The 18438-nt window shown below is 55.0% G+C and overlaps 1 protein-coding gene across 6 annotated transcripts; it reads left to right on the top strand.

The window, feature by feature from the left end:
* Nucleotides 1-2212: 2212 nt before the first annotated feature.
* TULP1 (TUB like protein 1) lies at nt 2213-17044 on the top strand. 6 transcript variants are annotated; one of them, XM_064361124.1, is made up of 15 exons: nt 2213-2313; nt 2428-2479; nt 2845-2935; nt 3252-3410; nt 4040-4192; nt 5437-5538; nt 5614-5730; nt 6037-6140; nt 9218-9388; nt 9538-9650; nt 10490-10612; nt 11502-11613; nt 11693-11791; nt 14744-14915; nt 16415-17044. In XM_064361124.1, exons 1-15 carry the CDS (start codon nt 2267-2269, stop codon nt 16546-16548), a joined length of 1749 nt encoding a protein of 582 aa, XP_064217194.1. In that variant the 5' UTR covers nt 2213-2266; the 3' UTR covers nt 16549-17044. The 6 variants fall into 6 exon arrangements, with proteins under 6 accessions (XP_064217194.1, XP_064217195.1, XP_064217193.1 ...); XM_064361125.1 differs by lacking the exon at nt 10490-10612 and having other exon boundaries at nt 16415-17040; XM_064361123.1 differs by having other exon boundaries at nt 14744-16505.
* The last annotated feature ends 1394 nt before the right edge of the window (nt 17045-18438 follow it).

Here is an 18438-nt window from a genome sequence, read left to right on the forward strand (position 1 = left end):
AATTGCTTGAACCCGGGAGGCAGAGGTTGTGGTGAGAGCTGAGATTGTGCCATTGCATTCCAGCCTGGGCAAAAAGAGCAAAAATCTGTCTCAAAAAGAAAAAATCCATTTTACAAATGAGGAAAAGGAGCTTCAGAGTCTCACCCAAGTAACTCACCCACAGTGTTCAGTTCTTCTGTGGCAGGGCTCAGGGCTTGGACTCAGGGCTGACCCAGGTCTGAGATGGCTTCCTCCCACCAGGCCATTTCCACCCTCCAGAACTTTGTTTTGCTGTTCCCTTTCCTGGTAGCCTATCCTGTTTTCTTTCTTTTTTTTTCTCTCTCTCTTTTTTGAGATGGAGTCTCTTTCTTTGGCCCAGGCTGGAGTGCAGCACCATGATCTCAGCTCACTGCAACCTCTAGTGGCCTGGGGTTCAAGTGATTCTCCTGCCTCAGCCTCTTGAGTAGCTGGGACTATAGGCACGTGCCACCATGCCCCGCTAATTTTTGTATTTTTAGTAGAGATGGGGTTTCACCATGTTGGCCAGGCTGGTCTCAAACTCCTGACCTCAGTGATCCGTCTGCCTTGGCCTCCCAAAGTGCTGGGATTACAGGTGTGAGCCACCACATCTGGCCACATCCTATCTTTTTTTTCACTTTTGCATGCGCAATTTCTACTCATCTTTCAAGTTTTAGATCAGTCTTCTGGAAGCTTCTGGGACCTCTGATTGGGCCCCTCCTCTGAGCTTTCTCAGCATTTAACCAAATTTCTCCCATGACATTAATCATACCAACACTCTATCCCTGGTCTCCAAGCCTTTAAAAAAAAAAAATGTCCAGGCCAGGTGCAGTGGCTCAAGACTGTAATCCCAGCACTTTGGGAGGCCGAGACAGGAGAATCACTTGAGGTCAGGAGTTTGAGATCGTCTTGGCCAACATGGTAAAACCCTGTCTCCACAAAACAATGCAAAAATTAGCTGGGCACGAGCCTGTAGCCCCAGCTACTCGGGAGGCTGAGGCAGGAGAATCACTTGAACTGGGGAGGTGGAGACTGCAGTGAGCCAAGATTGCATCACTGCACTCCAGCCTGGTGACAAAGCGAGACTCTGTCTCAAAAAAAAAAAAAAAAAAAAAGCCAGGCATGGTGGCACAAGCAGCTATTTGGGAGGTTGAGTCTGGAGAATCGCTTGAACCCAGGAGGCAGAGGTTGTAATGAGTCAAGATCGTGCCACTGAACTCCAGCCTGGGAGACAGAGTGAAACCCTGTCTCAAAAAAATAAATAAGTAAAATAAAATAAAAAATAAAAATACATAAATTATCCAGGCATGGTGGCAGGCGCCTGTAATCCCAGTTACTCAGGAGGCTGAGGAGCAAGAATTACTTGTACTCAGGCAGCAGAGATTGCAGTGAGCCAGGATCACACAACTGCACTCCAACCTGGGTGACAAGAGCAAAATTGTCTCAAAAAAAAAAAAAAAAAAGCATGTCCCCTGTTAGTAAAAAAGGAAAAGAGTTAAGTGTATACCTCCAATACAGACATATTCTTTATAAATTATATACATTTCTGTCAACCATATATTAAATATTTGTAAATCCTAGTTCTTATTTATCTATTTTTACTTTTTGAGTTGGGGGTCTTGCTCTGTCACCCAGGCTGGAGTGCAGTGGTAGGCTCTGGGCTCACTGCAGCCTCCGTCTCCCAGGTTCAAGCAATTCTCCTTCCTCAGCCTCCCAAGTAGCTGGGACTACCGGTGCCCACCACGACACCTGGCTAATTTTTGAATTTTTAGTGGAGACAGGGTTTCACCGTGCTGGCCAGACTGGTCTGGAACTCCTGACCTCAAATGATCCACCTGCCTCAGCCTCCCAAAGTGCTGGGATTATAGGCGTGAGTCACCGCTCCCGGCCCTGGTTCTTATTTTTTGTGAGAAATAAAGATAAATACGATACAGTTTAATGTTTTCTTCCCACATCCCACTGACAAATGACCAATCGGCCCCTCTCATCCCAAGCTCCTGGGGACTTCCGGGGGCAGGTGGAACTGGTGGCCATCCTGCAGGCTGCTGGGGATCTGAGAAGAACTGGAGTTGAGATTCTTCCCCCAGTGGCCTGGGCCCAGCGGGGGCCGGGGGTGGGGGGGTCGTGGGATGTAGTACCTCCCACAGCGCGGCCAGGCCTCCACTCCTTGAGCAGGGGGAGGAGGGTTGAGGTTGAGCCGGGATTAGCAGGAGTCGGGAGGGAGGCTCCTAGACCTGCAGAGAAAGGGGCGCGGATAGGTGAAGCCACCATGCCTCTGCAGAACGAAACCCTCCGAGAGGTGTGGGCCTCTGACAGGTCTGGAAGGCCTCCATTTTGGGGTACCTGAACCCTGGGGGGCTTAGATGGAAGGGATGGGTGGGATGGGGAGGGAGGGGACAGGAGACAGGCTGGTCCCTTTGCTACCCGCAGTGGGCATGAAGAAGAAAGCCTGAGCCCGGAGGCCCAGCGGCGCCCCAAGCAGGTATGCCACCCCACTTGGAAAGGAAGCGGAAAGATGTCCCCACTGTGCGTAAACCCACGCAGAGTAGGGGGTCTAGGGGTGGGACAGGCCCCCCTCAGCAGGGTCTAGGGGTTGCATGTCTGAAGATTTGGGGGGAAAAGAGCTGTGTGGGGGCTTGGGGTGTCCAGGGGAGGTATTGGGACTTTGGAGCATTGGATAGGCCGCAATGCACGGAAGGGGTCATCCTTCCTCACTCCAGGAAGGGGGCTGCAGTTCCCCCCGGATAATCTGCGGTTATTTCTGGCAGCTCAAGGGATTAGAGGGGGATGGGCAGCCTCAGAACCCCCCTTCCCTTCTTCGTCCTCCTCTTGACCCCCCTTCCGCAGCGACCCGCCCCGGCACAGAGGCTAAGGAAGAAGAGGGCGGAGGCCCCCGAATCCCCCTGCCCTACGGGATCCAAGCCCCGGAAGCCCGGAGGTGGGCGGGGTGCGGGGTGCAGAGCGGGGCGGGCCCCCAGGGTGTGGGCTGCGGGAGGGAGGGGCCTGAGGGCCCGCGCCGGGTCCAGGGGAGGAGGGGGCGGCGAATGGGGTTGGGAGCTGGCAGCTGGTGGGGTAGAAGGGGTGGGAGGCTGAATGGAAGCCGGGGAGGAGTGTTGAAAGTGGAAGGGGCCCAGGGGAGACCCCCTAGGGTGAGGAGCTCGAGGGGGCACGCCCAGGCTTGGGGGTAGCTGGTAGAGGTGCTGCCTCGCGGACCTGCGGATGGGACCCCATCTGAACCCCGCATCTCGGCTCAGCTGGGCGAAGGGGGAGGCCGCGGGAGGAGCCTTCCCCGGACCCAGCCGAGGCCCGGGCGCCGCAGACGGTCTACGCCAGGTTCCTCAGGGACCCCGAGGCCAAGAAGCGAGACCCCCGGGAAACCTTTCTGGTAGCCCGTGCCCCAGACGCAGAGGACGGTGAGAGAGAGCCCTGGGGACGCGGGTGAGGGGGCGGTGGAGCCAAGGAGAGAAGGGGCTGGCTGGATGGGACGACCCTGAGAGGCAGAAAACAGCTGTAGCCAAACAGCCCCCACTTCTCTGGCCTTGTCTTTGAGCCAGGTATTGTGCTAAGCACCAACTAAGAGAGGGTGATTCTCTTGTTCCCACCACCCCATTGTCCAGTTGGAGAAACTGAGTCAGAAAGGGGTTAAGGGTTTTGCCTTAAATGGCAGTTAGGAGCCAGAAGTCGCCCAGATGGGTCTGACTCAAGATGAGAAACAGGCAAGGTCAGGGAGAAGCAGAGCGGGTGCAGGGAGAAGGGGCAAGGGGAGTGTGTAATGGGAGGAGGGTGGCAGGGAGGGAGAGGGAGGCCATTTCCCCAGGATAGGATTCCAACAACCCCAGCCACTCCCCTGACTTGCAGACCCTGAAGGCTGCCAGTCACCCTCACTCTTCTGGGAAGGTGCCAGGTCTCCTGTTCCTGTTTCAGAAGGGCAGGCTCCCCTCCTGGTGCCCATGCACCACTTCCCAGCAGGCTGGAGGGACTGGGCTCCCCAGATAAGGAGGGCCCCGTTCAAATCCCCTTTATGAAGAGTTTCTACCCACAGAGGAGGAGAAGGAAGAGGAGGAGGAGGAGGAGGAGGAGGAAGAGGAGGCAGAGGAAAAGAAAAAGAAAATCCTTCTGCCTCCCAAGAAGCCTCTGAAAGAGAAGAGCTCCGCAGATCTGAAGGAGAGGAGGGCCAAGGCCCAGGGCCCAAAGGGTGGGTGCTGAGAGAGCCCATGGGGAAGCAGAACAGCCCTGTCCTTGGGGGGTGGGGCTTGGCATCTCACTGAGACACAGTGGTCGAGGCCTCAAAACAAACCCAGAGCTGTGACGGGAGGGTTTTTCCTCTGAGGGTTTCTTCCCTCGATGGTCCTTAAGGACATAGACCAATATATGCCCCACTGCCCCTGCCCCTGCCCCTTGTGCTCTGTGAGCCAGGGGAGGACAGAGAATTCTAGTTTTTTCTTTTCTTTTCTTTTCTTTTTGAGACAAAATGTTGTCTTTGTTACCCAGGCTGGAGTGCAGTGGCAGGATCTCGGCTCACCAAAACCTTCACCTCCCGGGTTCAAGTGATTCTCCTGCCTCAGCCTCCCGAGTAGCTGGGATTACAGGCACACACCACCATGCCCGGCTAATTTTGTATTTTTAGTAGAGATGGGGTTTCTCCATGTTGGGCAGGCTGGTCTTGAACTCCCAACCTCAGGTGATCCACCCAACTCAGCCTCCCAAAGTGCTGGGATTATAGGCGTGAGCCACTGCACCCAGACAGGATTCTAGTTTTCTTTGTGTTTTTTGTTTAGTTTTTGCTTTAACTCAATGGAAATTATCATTTTTATAAAAGTATCAAAGTGATTACAGTAAAAAGAAATCAGTGAGTCAGTGCTGTGACGGCATCCTGGCCTGGGTAACTTACCTGATAGATACTAGCAGCCTGGCCTAGAGCTAGGACCTTGGGCCTCCGAGGCCGGGAGAGCACACTCTGTAGCGGTGACCAGAGAAGGGTTCCTGGAGGACACAGGACAAAAGGCAGGATTCAGAGGCTCGGTTAGAAGGCCTGGTGTTTATTCATTTGGGAACTGCTTGTTAGGCTCCTGGTCTCTGTCCACAGCTTTTTTGGACTCAAGGAAAGAAAAACCAAGATGAGCAGAAGTCAATACAAAAATTAGCCGGGTGTGGTGGCAGCACCTGTAGCCCCAGCTACTTGGGAGGCTGAGGCACAAGAATTACTTGAACCCAGGATGCAGACATTGCAGTGAGCGGAGATCCTGCCACTGCACTCCAGCCTGGGCAACAGAGTGAGACTCTGTCTCAAAAAAAAAAAAAAAAGCAGAAGAAGGCAGGCTGTGGGCCCCTGTCAAGCCTTCAGCCTCCCTGGGGACCATAGGGAGGAGAGAGGGTTGGAAGGCAGCCTTCAGCCCCAGTATTCACCGTCTCTGCCTGACCCCCATCTTCCATTTCCAGGAGACCTGGGAAGCCCTGACCCCCCACCAAAACCTCTGCACACTAGGAATAAAGAAGCCCCAGCAGGGGAGGGGACCAAGATAAGAAAGACCAAGAAGAAAGGTGAGCCCAGGTCAGGGAGGAACAGGGGACTCTAGCTGCGGTGGGGGTTGTGACGCTTTCACATCCACAATGCAGGGTCTGGGGAGGCGGACAAGGACCCCTCAGGGAGCCCGGCCAGTGCCAGAAAGAGCCCAGCAGCCCTGTTTCTGGTTGGGGAAGGCAGTCCTGCCGAGAAATCTCTGAAGAAGAAAGGTGGATGGCAGAGGCTTCTGGTGTGGTGACATCTTGAGGTGGTCCTGGGGGCGGGGAGCTGGCGGGTCCTTACGTTATATGGGACAGTGCCAGGTAAGGAGCTGTGGGGTCTAGAGTCAGACAGCGTGCAGGGCATCTTCATCCCCGCTTTGATAGCCGTGTGGTCTCAGGTAGGTGTCTTAGCCTTTCTGGGCTCTAATAATAACATGGGGTTGACCCTCTTGTGGTTGTGGGGAGCATCCGAGTGAGACATGTGTGCAAACCAGGGTGAGGAATTCACAGCCTTGTTTCCCCCTCCGTGCCCAGGCACTCCCAAAGGCGAGAGAAAGGAGGAAGAAGAGGAGGACAAGGCAGCTACGGTGACAAAGAACAGCAATCAAAAGGGCAAAACCAAAGGAAAAGGCAAAAAGGTTGGGGCCCAGCGGGACAGGGGGCTGAGGTCCCTTCAGGAAGCAGAGGCAGGGGCCTGGACCTGGGAACCTAGAGGGTGGGGCCTTGGAGTCACTTGAGGTTAGAACCTTGGCTCCGCCTCTCATGATAGGATATGAGGACAAAGGGAACCAGGTTTGTGCAGACAGGAGGCGTTTGTGGGGTCATCAGGCTAGGACTGGTCACGCAAGGGCCTGATGTCATCTGGGCTCTCTGAGGCCTCCCCTCTGCAGTGTAACCATCAGATAGCCAGGGATGTCCCCACCCCCACGTTTTCTGTGCTAGGGAGCACATAGGCAGAGAGGCATATGAGGACTGACTGTTAGCTGCACCAGTTGTTAAACTGTTTCTACCCTACTGCCCTGAGCTCCCTAGGCACTTTCACCCACCCTACCCAGGACTTCCCAACCTCCCAGCAACTAAATACTTCAGCAATGAAAGAATTAACACTGCCCATCAGGGGCCTCTGGGTTCCTCCTCCAAGCTTACCAGTGGGCATCTTGAACAGATTGTTACATATTTTGAATATTGCCCCTGCTCACAAACAGGACTCAGGTGCCAACACACAAAAGCTGGAGTAAGCAGGAGAGGGAGCTCCACCTGAGAGAAAGTAATGAAAGTCTTGGAGGAACAGGGTTCCCCCACTGGGGAGAGCACCGTGAGGACGGGGCCTGGGTTTTAGCTTTGTAGGTCTATTAGTGTGTGCGGGAGGGGTCAGGTCTGGGGGACTGATTCACATTAACCAAGATCACCAGATGCTCATATACAATCTGGAAGGCCAGTTTACTGTCTCCCAGGGGGAATAGAACTACAGAGCAGCCTGCAGTACAGTAGGCTCTTGAAATTCGCAGCTGCTGAAGTGTTTGAATAAGCTCTGACTTTCTCTACCTCACGTTCCAAACATAGTCTTTTATTTCCCAAGCTTCTTCTGGAACAGCCTAGAGTGGAGAACAGGTGGTCACGTGTCCCTGAGCTGAGGGCTCATATGCTCCATCTCTACTAAAAATACAAAAATTAGCAGAGTGTGGTGGTGTGCACCTGTAGTCCCAGCTACTCAGGAGGATGAGGCCGGAGAATCGCTTGAACCCAGGCAGCGGAGGTTACAGTGAGCTGAGATCATGCCACTGCACTCCAGCCTGAGTGACAGAGTGAGACTCCATCTCAAAAAAAAAATGGCCAAGCACAGCACATCAGGCCTTCTTTCTGGCTCCCAAATAGCACTGGACCCTCAAATGCACACACCCAGGCTGGCAGTCCATGCTTGCTCCCATTGGAAAGTTGGGCTTAGACTCTTGGCTCCTGTCCTGTGAGGGACAGAACATGAGAACAAAGGGTACCAGGTTGGTGAGAACAGAAGGGGCTGTTGTGGTGTCACCAGGCCACCCTAGGGCTTTATGTCACCAGATCATTCCTAGGAGTTTCCCAGTGAGCAAAGTGAGCTTACATATTCATTCATGTATTAGCTATGCATTGCTGTGTAACAAATCACCCCAAACTGAGTATCTAAAAACAACATTTACTTTCTTATTCTTATTCTGAGAGTCAGGAATCTAGGAGTGGCTTAGCAGAGTAGTTCTGGCTCAGGGTCTCTGATGAAGTTGCAATCAGAATGTCAGCTGGGGCTGCTGTCATTCTGAAGGCTTCACTGGAAATGAAGGATCCACTTTTAAAATAGCTTCCTGTGGTGGGTGTTAGCTGGAGATCTCAGTTCCTTCCTACAGGGACCTCTCCTGGGGGCTGCTTGAGTGTTCTTATGACATGGCAGCCAACTTCTCCCAAAGCCCAAGAGACAGAGAGCCATGTAAAAGCCACAATATATTTTATGACCTAACCTTGGAAGTGGCCCATCATCACTTCTGCCATATTCTACTGGTCACAGGGACCAACCTTGGTATGCAGTGGGAGGAGACTACACGAAGGCACAAATACCAGGAGACAAGGATTACTGGGTGCCATCTTATGATAATGAATATCATTCTGACTGTGAAATTAATTATTTACTATATGCTAACAATAACAGTAGTAACTAACACTTCCATAGTGCTTAGAACACAGCAGTCCATTCTGTCAGCCCCACTTCACTACCTGAGACAGTATGTCAAGGACGGAAGGTTTTCTTTGGTTTTTTTCTTTGAGATGGAGTCTCACTCTGTTGCCAGGCTGGAGTGCAGTGGCACCATCTCAGCTCACTGCAACCTCCACCTCTCAGGTTCAAGCAATTCTCCAGCCTCAGCCTCCTGAGTAGCTGGGATTACAGATGCGCACCACGCCTAGTTGATTTTTGTATTTTTAGTTGAGACAGGGTTTCACCATGTTGGCCAGGATGGTCTTGATCTCTTGACCTCGTGATCCGCCTGCCTCAACCTCCCAAAGTGCTGGGATTACAGGCATGAGCCACCTGCTTGGCCGAGGGAAGGTCCTTCTAAAAGCTCTGGATCTCATAGGAGATTGGACAGCACTCACACCCCAGCTCCACCTCTGATTAGTTACGTGAACTTGGGAAGTGACTTATCTTCTATAAGCCTCAGCTTCTTCATCTGCACAATGGGGATGACTACCGCGGTGGGGTGATATGAGGATGAAATGAGTTAATATGTGGAAAGTACATGGAACTATGGCACCCTGGTAGAATTTATGCAAAGGTTTGTTAAATACATAGGTAAGGTTGTCCCAGGTATCCACCCCTACTGTACTCACTTCTCAGATGACAAAATTGAGTCACATGGTGATCTGACAGTTAGTGGTGAAACTAGGATTTGAACTTAGACAATCTGGCTCCCAAGTGTGTGCTCCTCACCACAAGCTAAGCAGAATAAAAATAAGTCATGGAGCTCCCCAGAGCCTCCTAACTTGGCCGTGCTGGGCTGTCAGGGAGTGTGAGGGGCAGAGGCGTCCCAGCCTCCAGGGATGTAGCCCTGCTCTAGCCAGCCTCTCTGTTCTCTCTGCACACAGAAAGCGGTGAGTTGTCTTGCCAGGCTGCCGGTGTCCCAGCACTGGGTCCTGCTGGGGACGGGGAAGCTGGTGCTCTGGGGCTGATATACCCTCTGCCCCCACCCAGAAGGAGGAGAGGGCACCATCTCCCCCCGTGGAGGTAGATGATCCCCGGGAGTTTGTGCTCCAGCCTGCCCCCCAGGGCCGCACAGTGCGCTGCCGGCTGACCCGGGACAAGAAGGGCATGGATCGAGGCATGTATCCCTCCTACTTCCTGCACCTGGACACGGAGAAGAAGGTGGGTGCGGAGCGGCAGCAGAGGAGGGAGTGTGGAGGGGCCTGGGATGGGGGCCAGGGCACAAACGGGCCTGCTTTCTCCCAGAAGCTCACCTCCATCCTTTTCCACCTTCTCTTCCCACCCTCTCACCTGTCTCCCCTTTACCCCAGGTATTCCTTTTGGCTGGCAGGAAACGAAAACGAAGCAAGACAGCCAATTACCTCATCTCCAGCGACCCTACCAACCTGTCCAGAGGCGGGGAGAATTTCATCGGGAAGCTGAGGTGGGGCTGGGCTTCCTGGGGCTGGAGGGACTTGGGTCAGCAAGAAGGCCATAGCCAGTCATCTCTGTGTTGCTGTGCCTGGCAGAGCACCCACCACATTGGGCACCCTGAAAATGTCCCCTAGCCCAGGGCCTCTCACTTCGAGATACACAGATCATTTGGGGAGCTTGTTAAATGGTCCAGTGTGTGGGGTGAGCCTGGAAGTCTACATTTTTAATGAGCTCCCAGGTGATGCCCACACTGCTGCTGGCCCAGGGCCTCACTTGGAGCAGGGCATAAGTTCCACGAGGGCAGGCACCGGGCCTGTCTTGTTTATGGCTCAATTCCTAACACTGAACACGTATTAGCTACTCAACAAGTATTTACTGAGCAAATGAATGAACATATATTCAGCACTACTCTGTGCCTTCTTCCCATACACCTCATCTAATCCTCACCACAGATCTGAGAGCTGGGGAAGTGGATGCCCAAGTCAGGCCTTATTTCTTAAATTTATGTATTTAGGCCGGGCACGGTGGCTTATGCCTGTAATCCCAGCACTTTGAGAGGCTAAGGCTGGTGGGTCACTTGAGGTCAGGAGTTTGAGGCCAGCATGGCCAACATGGTGAAACCCCATCTCTACAAAAAATCCAAAAATTAGCCAGACGTGGTGGCACATGCCTGGAGTCCCAGCTACCTGGAAGACTGAGGTGGGTGAATCTCTTGAACCTAAGAGGCGGAGGTTGCAGTGAGCTGAGATCATGCCACTGCACTCCAGCCTGGGTGACAGAGCAAGACTCTGTCTCAAAAATAAATAAATTTATGTATTTAACAAGACTTTTTTTTTTTTTTTTTTTGAGATGGAGTTTCGCTCTTGTTACCCAGGCTGGAGTGCAATGGTGCGATCTCGGCTCACGGCAACCTCCGCCTCCCGGGTTCAAGCAATTCTCCTGCCTCAGCCTCTCGAGTAGCTGGGACTACAGGCACGCGCCACCATGCCCAGCTAATTTTTTTTGTATTTTTAGTAGAGACAGGGTTTCACCATGTTGACCAGGATGGTCTCGATCTCTTGACCTCGTGATCCACCCGCCTCGGCCTCCCAAAGTGCTGGGATTATAGGCGTGAGCCACTGCGCCCGGCCTTAACAAGACTTTTATAAGGCCAATTTATGTGTCAGGTGTAATTCTAAGTCACTTCACGCATTCAATCTTTATTGTCCAAATGAGGGAAATGCTGTTACTCAGCCCGTTTTATAGATGGGGAAGTTGGGGCTCAGAGAGTTTAAGTACCTTGCCTAAGATCTCACATCTAGTAAAAGTAAGAGATGGAGTTGGGATTTTAACATTGCCTAGTCTCCTTTTAGATTCAGCCCTTTTTTTTTTGGAGACAGGGTCTTACTCTGTTGCCCACACTGGAGTGCAGTGATGTTATCGCAGCCTCGGCTCACTGCAGCCTCGACCTCCTGGGCTCAAGTGATCCTCTCACCTTAGCCTCCTGAGTAGCTGGGACTACAGGCATATGCCACCATGCCTGGATAACTTGGGGGTGGGTGGACAGGTACTTTTTGTAGAGATGGGGTTGCCTGCCATGTTGCCCAGGCTGGTTTCAAACTCCTGGACTCAAGCGATCCTCCCTCCTCTGACTCCCGAAGTGCTGGGATTACAGGTTTGGCCTACCATGCCCTGGGTTGGGCCAGCATTTAAAAAGACCTCTGCATAAGGGGAGGCCTAGGGCACAGGACATGAAATTGTTCAGTCCTAAGACACCCCACCCTTGTAGGAAGCTCTCTAAATTGCTTGGCTATATAGAAGGGGCCTGGGACAGGGATGTAGGATCCCCTCATCCCCACCCCAAGCTCTACTCTGCTTGCAGGTCCAATCTCCTGGGGAACCGCTTCACTGTCTTTGACAACGGGCAGAACCCACAGCGTGGGCACGGCACTAACGTGGCGAGCCTTCGGCAAGAGCTGGCAGCTGTGATCTATGTGAGGACTCCACCTGTCCCCTGTGCCAGGCTGCTCCCTTTACAGGGTCCGGCCTCACAGGCATCTGTTTCCTTCCCAGGAAACCAACGTGCTGGGTTTCCGAGGCCCCCGGCGCATGACAGTCATCATTCCTGGCATGAGTGCAGAGAACGAGAGGGTCCCCATCCGGCCCCGAAATGTGAGCCCTGCGCCTCCCTGGTCCCTGGCCTGAGGGCCCTGTTCTCGAGTCAGGGCTCAGCTTAGGAAATAGCCAATTCCCTGAGCACATTCATCACCCTCCAGCACAAATTCATTCTGGCCACCCGTGGAACGGATTTGGGCTTTTCGTAATTGAATTCACTGAAAAACCACAATAGGCTTTTTGGTTGTTTTTGGAGTTTATATCAAATTCATATATTACATCCATTCATATCTTCAATGACCACACATACTGAGTACCAAGTATTATCCTAGGTGCCTGGAAGACATCAGTGGACAAAACACAGATCTGCCCCCCTGAAGCTGGCATTCTAGTGGGAGGAGAGAGACAGTAGACAATAATCTTGATAAATAAATTATGGAGCATTCTAGAAGGTGATAAGTGCTATGGGGAGGAAAGTCAGGCCGGTGTAGTGGATCACTTGAGGCCAGGAGTTCGAGACCAGCCTGGCCAACATGGTGAAACCCCGTCTCTATAAAAAAAAATAGAAAAATTAGCCAGGTGCAGGGCTGCACACCTCTAGTCCCAGCTATTTGGGAGGCTGAGGTGGGAGGATTGCTTGAGGCCAGTAGGTAAAGGTTGCAGTGAGCCAAGACTGCACCACTGTACTCCAGGCCAGGTGCAGTGGCTCACTCCTGTAATCCCAGCACTTTGGAAGGCCAAGGTGGGCAGATCGCCTTAGGTCAGGAGTTCGAGACCAGCTTACCCAACGTGGCAAAACCCCATCTCTACTAAAAATACAAAAATTAGCTTGGCATGGTGGCACATGCCTGTAATCCCAGCTACTCGGGAGGCTGAGGCAGGAGAATTGCTTGAACTGGGACCCGGGAGGCAGAGGTTGCAGTGAGCCGAGATCGCACCAACTGCACTCCAGCCTGACGACAGAGTGAGACTCTGTCTCCAAAAAAAAAAATAAAGAATTTTTAAAAAGAAAAAAAGTCAAACAGGGGAAGGGAGGTGACAAGTGTGTGTATAGACTCAATATTAAATATGGTTGTCAGAGTTGGTCTCAATGAGAGGGTGAGGGAGTGAGCCTGCAGGTATCTAGGGGAAGAGAACCTGGGCAGAGGGAAGAGCCAGTGCAAAGGTCCTGTGGCAGGAGGAGGCCTGGTGGGTTGGAGGCACTGCCAGGTGGCCAGTGTGGCTAGAGGGAGAGGAAGTCAGAGAAGTGAGGGTAAGGGGTAAACAGGGCCTGTAAAACTGATTTTTGCTCTGAGAGAAATGGGAAGGTACAACAGGGTTTTAAGCAGAGGAGTGACATGACCTGTTTTTGTTTTTGAGATAGAGTCTCCCTCTGTCACCCAGGCTGGAGTACAATGGCGTGATCACAGTTCACTGCAACCTCTATCTCCTGGGTTCAAGAAATTCTCCTGCCTCAGCCTCCTGAGTAGCTGGGATTACAGGTGCATACCACCATATCCAGCTAATTTTTGTATTTTACATAGAGATGGGGTTTCACCACAATGGCCAGGCTGGTCTGGTCTTGAACTCCTGACCTCAAGTGATCCGCCTGCCTCGGCCTCCCAAAGTGCTGGGATTATAGGTGTGAGGCACGGTGCCCGGCTTTTTATTTTTTTGTGACTGGGTCTCACTCTAGCCCAGGCTGGAGTGCAGTGGTGTGATCATGGCTCACTGCAGCCTCGACCTCCCGGCCTCAAACAGTTCCTTCCTGCCTCAGCCTCAGTCTTTCATGTAGCTGAGACCCTAAGCACAGGCCACCACACCTGACCAGTTTTTTGGAAAGCTGGGGTCTCACTTTGTTGCCCATGCTGGTCTCAAACTCCTGGGCTCATGAGCCTCTCACCTCGTTCTCTCAAAGTGTTGGGATTACAGGTGTGAGCCACTGCCCTTGGCATGACCTGTATTTTAGAAAGCAAAGGTGGTTTTGCGTGTGTGAGAGGCACAGTTTAAGATGGAGAAATGTTCTGGAGAGACATGTCAGTCCTGTGCTCTGCTCTTTAGCACTGCAGGTCCAATGAGTCCAGGATTTCAGAGACTCTGGGTGACTTGCATGCCCCATCCTCACAGGAGACTGATGTCATTTTACTCATTTACAATGAAAGATAATACCCCTGTCAGCTGATCACACATCCTTCCCTGCTGGCAAGTCACAGCCCAGGCTGATCTGCAGGGAACCAGCCATGGGAGGCTCAGTGTTGAGGGTTCACTCAGCCTGTGGGCCCCACAGTTGCCCCTCCCATGTCTGGAATAAACACAAAAATCCCCCAGAGGCAGCACCTCCTGCCTTTATTTGGGCCCAGTAAGAAACTCCCATTGCTGCTTTGGGTCTCTCTTCTGCCAGTTACAGTGCAGTGGGAGGAATGGTAAGAGCAAAGTGTCATGGAAGCTCAGAGCTGAGACATCTAAATCAGATGAGGGGGTCAGGAAGGCTTCTTGGAGGAGGTGATCTTGAGTAGACTCACTCTAATCTATGAACATGAGCAGGTAACAAGGAAACTCAGGAAAGCAAGATCTTAAGGGCATATCGTACAGACTCTCCTCCAAGTACACTTTCTCTTAACTGTAATTTACCTGTCCATCTCCCCAGCTCAACTATGTGCCCCTTGTAGGTCTGAGATTGGCTCCTCCTGCCATTAGGTACCGGAATGTGTCCGTCTCCTAAGACCACTTGGGTACCAGTGGCATGGAAGGCCTATGTACCAGATAGATGCCCCTTGCCATTTTCCAGCCCTCCGCTTTGACATCCCAGAGACAAAGCCCCATTCTCATGGATGTGCACCTGTCCACAAGGACACCACAGATGCCAAGCCTGTTCTCAGATACCCTAATGGATGGAGATGTCCAGGCCGCACCCCTGCACACACATAAAAGAGCATGCATAAATGGCCAGGCCCCTTCTCTGGTCAGTCCTCAGCCATCTCAGCCATCTCTAACTGTCCTCTCCCTGTCTACTCCCCTGGGGCACCCCAGGCTAGCGACGGCCTGCTGGTGCGCTGGCAGAACAAGACACTGGAGAGCCTCATTGAACTGCACAACAAGCCACCTGTCTGGAACGACGACAGCGGCTCCTACACCCTCAACTTCCAAGGCCGGGTCACCCAGGCCTCAGTCAAGAACTTCCAGATTGTCCACGCTGATGACCGTGAGTACCAGCCCAGGTCTGGCTCTTCTCCGCCACCCCCAGGACGCCGACCCTCACTCAAGCTCCCCTCACCCCCTCACACACACACACACCAGCCTCTATCCCAGGAACTGGGGCATCCTGCAAGGTCACGCTCTCCTGTGGCACTGACACTGTGCTCTTAGGAGCCTCAGATATTCTAAGTGGGTGTCTTGGGGCTCGTCATTCCAGGTTCCCATTCCAGCATTGGCCAGAGCAGAGCAGAATATCCAGGGACGTTCTGATAAGATCGTGTTGAAGGGAGGGTTGAGCTCCTCGAGTTTGAAAACCACTGACAGCCCAACCCCTCTGTGATCAAAGAGGGTGCTGAGGCTCAGAGAGGGCAGCCCTTTGCCCAAAGTCTCTCAGCTCCTTCTCCAGGAAGTTACACTGGCTCTCAAAATTTATTTCACAAAACTTAACACAGTGCTTACTATGTGCAGGGCGCTGTTCTTGGGATTTTACAGATACTGAATCATTAAATCCCTTCAACATCCCTGTCCAGAGAGTGCCATTGTTATACCTATTTGGCAGAAAACAGGCACAGAGAGGTTAAGCAACTTGCCCATGGTCACATCCTAGTAGGAGGTACAGCTGACAGTCTGGATTTCCAGTGGTCATACTCTTAACCTCTTCAAGATGGCTGCCTTTTAGGGGCAGGGAATATTAAGCATTTTTGAGTGCCTACTCTGTCTTCTCTCAAATGAGGTCAAAGGACTACCCTGGAAGAGTCAGGTAAACAAGATGTCCCTGTTACAAGCCTTGGGGAAAAGCCTCCTTCCCATTAGGGTGAGGAAGTTTGGGGATGGAAGCCTATCTCCCATAGGTCTCTGGATTCCCAGGGTTGGACCAATGCTGAGCAAGCCCCCCACCCCTAACTGCATCCTAGGGATGTGCCCCCAGTGCCACCTGTCCTGTGGCCGTAGGACCGCTCTCCAGATCACGTTTCTGGTGAAGCCTGGTCCACCTGAGTTTGGGGGTATTTTTAGCAACTTCCTGTGGATGCTGGGAGAGGTGCTGAGGTTGGGGCTAGGAACCTGGACCAGAGAGGGGAGAGATGTCCAGTGAAGCTGAGGAAGGGGACCAGGGGGCTAGTCAAGGGGTGGGACTTCGGGGCTGGGGATAGGAGGAAAGAATGTGCCCAGAAGCAACAGAGACGGTGGGAAGGAAGAGTTCTGGGCTTGGATACATTTGACAGGGTCCTATAGTTAATTAGGTGCAGGCTCTCAGCATGACCTTTGGCAGCAGCAGACAAGGCAGGGTTCCTGCCCCTGGGAGCTTACAGTGTGACTGTGAAGCCAGATGGAGCTGGTGTGGAGTGAGCTAGGAAGACGGGATGGGTGTTGAGTAACTGAGATGATGGCTGAGGGTTGGAGCCCCAAGGCAAGGGAGAGACTGCCCCCAAGGCTGAGGGCACTGTCTGCCAGGATGGGGGTCCAAGGAGGTCTTGGGCCGCCCCCACCCCTGTCTTGTGTCCGTAGCCGACTATATCGTGCTGCAGTTCGGCCGTGTGGCGGAGGACGCCTTCACTCTAGACTACCGGTACCCGCTGTGCGCCCTGCAGGCCTTCGCCATCGCCCTCTCCAGTTTCGACGGGAAGCTGGCCTGCGAGTGACCCCAGCAGCCCCTCAGCGCCCCCAGAGCCCGTCTGCATGGGGGAAAGGATTCAGTGGAGGCTTGCAGGGTCCCTCCAGCAAAGCCCCCGAGGAAGACTGCTCCTGTGTCGGGGCTGACCCGTCACTGCCTCTCGGTGACCTCCGTCCGCTCCCCAGCCTGGCACGGGCCGAGGCAGGAGGATCCCGGACGGACGGCCAGTAGGACGGAGATGAAGAACATCTGGAGCTGGAGCCGCACATCTGGTCTCGGAGCTCGCCTGCGCCGCGGCGCCCCCCTCCTCCCGCGCCCCAGTCACTTCCTGTCCGGGAGCAGTAGTCAGTGTTGTTTTAACCTCCCCTCTCCCCGGGACCGCGCTAGGGCTCCGAGGAGCTGGGGCAGGCTAGGAGGAGGGGGTAGGTGATGGGGGACGAGGGCCAGGCACCCCAATAAAGCCGCGTCCTTGGCCAAGCGGAGCGGTGGTTCCTCAGCGCGTGCGGAGAACAAGGCGGCGGGAGGTGTCCGAGGTGCGGGCTGGGAGCCCCAACCCCCGCCCCACTCCCGCCCAGGCCGCAGGGCTCCCGCGTCCCCTCCCCGCGCCCGTCGCGGGTCCTACCGAAACTCGGCGGCCGCGCAACGTCGAGACGCCCCCCGTGGGGGCCCGGGGAACCAGGGCAAGAGGGAGGGCCCCGGAGGTCTGGGAAGAGGGAGAAAGGGAGAAGAAATTCGAGAAACGAGCCACTCGGGGAGAACCAGACAAACCGGGTCCCGGCGGGGCGGACGCAGCCGCCAGGGCGGAGCCGGGTCTGGGGCCCCGGGAGTGGGGGGCAGGCCCGCGAGCGGGAGGGGCGCTCCGTCTCGGCGGCTCGGGACTAGGGTAGAGGGGCCCGGAGCCCCGGGGCCCGTGTGCTCCGGCTCCGCCGGGTTCCTCGTGACGCGGCACCCACGGCCCCGGCACCGACGGGAGCCCTGCCCACGAGACGGGAGCCCCGCCCTCGGCCCCGCCCCAGACCTGAGCCCCAAATTCCGGCGGGTACCCGGGAGCCGGGCGAGGCCCGGAGAGCTGGGGGAGGAAGGCAACGCCGCACGAGCGGGCGACGAGCGGGGTGCCCAGGCGCGCAGGCCGGGGTGGCCAGGTCGCGAGGCCCCTGGGTGGGCGGCCCGAGCCAGGATGGACGGCCCCGCCCTTCCCGGCCAGCACCGCCCCCTGCGCGCCCCGCCCCCTCCTTCCCGCAGCCCCCACCCCCGCCCCGGCTCCTCAACACAAACTTTCCGTCCCGCTCGCTCCCTCCTCCGCGCCCGGCGCCTCCCGCTCCAGCCCGGCTCATTCCGCACATTCCGGCCAGCCCCCTCCCCACGACCCCCCTTCCCCGGCCCCCCTCGAGGCTCCCTCGGGCCCGGCGGAGCGGCCTGGCCGGAGCGCCCCCGCGAGCTCGGACCAGGTAAGCCGGGCGGACGCCGGGAGGAGGCCTGGCTCGGGAGAGGTGGTTTGGTTGGTCGGCTGGTCTGGCTGTGGGGGAGCGACACTCGAGGGGGACTGGGTCCCCGAGCTATTGTCCAGCCGGAGCTGGAGCCCCGGATCGGGGTGCCGGGAAGTTTAGAGGGAAGGGGGAAAATCTCTCCGGGAAGCCCCGCCCCCCGCCCTCACCACCCCCCCGCGACGGGGACGAGTCGGTCGGGGGGAGGTGGGGAAGCCGGGGAGACCGTGTACCCCGTGCCGTCGCCTGTCCCGCCGTCCGCGCTTAGGGGGTCCGGGCGGGGATCTGGGGGCCACACTGTGTGGAGGGCCTGCCTGCCACCAGGGAGCTCATATCCGGGGCGCCCAATCCCGGGCCCCGCCGCCCTTTGGACTCCAGGCCCGCGCGCTCCCGGAGCCCGCCCGGCCTCAGCTCCACGCAGGCCTCGGGCCCGG

This window comes from Aotus nancymaae, unplaced genomic scaffold, assembly GCF_030222135.1.
Source record: "Aotus nancymaae isolate 86718 unplaced genomic scaffold, 86718_ANA_hifiasm-v0.15.2.pri h1tg000040l, whole genome shotgun sequence".
Classification (NCBI taxonomy): Eukaryota; Metazoa; Chordata; class Mammalia; order Primates; family Aotidae; genus Aotus; species Aotus nancymaae.

Coding starts and splice junctions, on each gene's coding strand:
- TULP1 (XM_064361123.1), top strand. CDS start 2,267: ATGCCTCTGCAGAACGAAACCCTCCGAGAGGTGTGGGCCTCTGACAG. Junction 3,411..4,039: donor TGCCCCAGACGCAGAGGACG/GTGAGAGAGAGC, acceptor TTCTACCCACAG/AGGAGGAGAAGGAAGAGGAG. Junction 11,792..14,743: donor TCCCCATCCGGCCCCGAAAT/GTGAGCCCTGCG, acceptor GGGGCACCCCAG/GCTAGCGACGGCCTGCTGGT.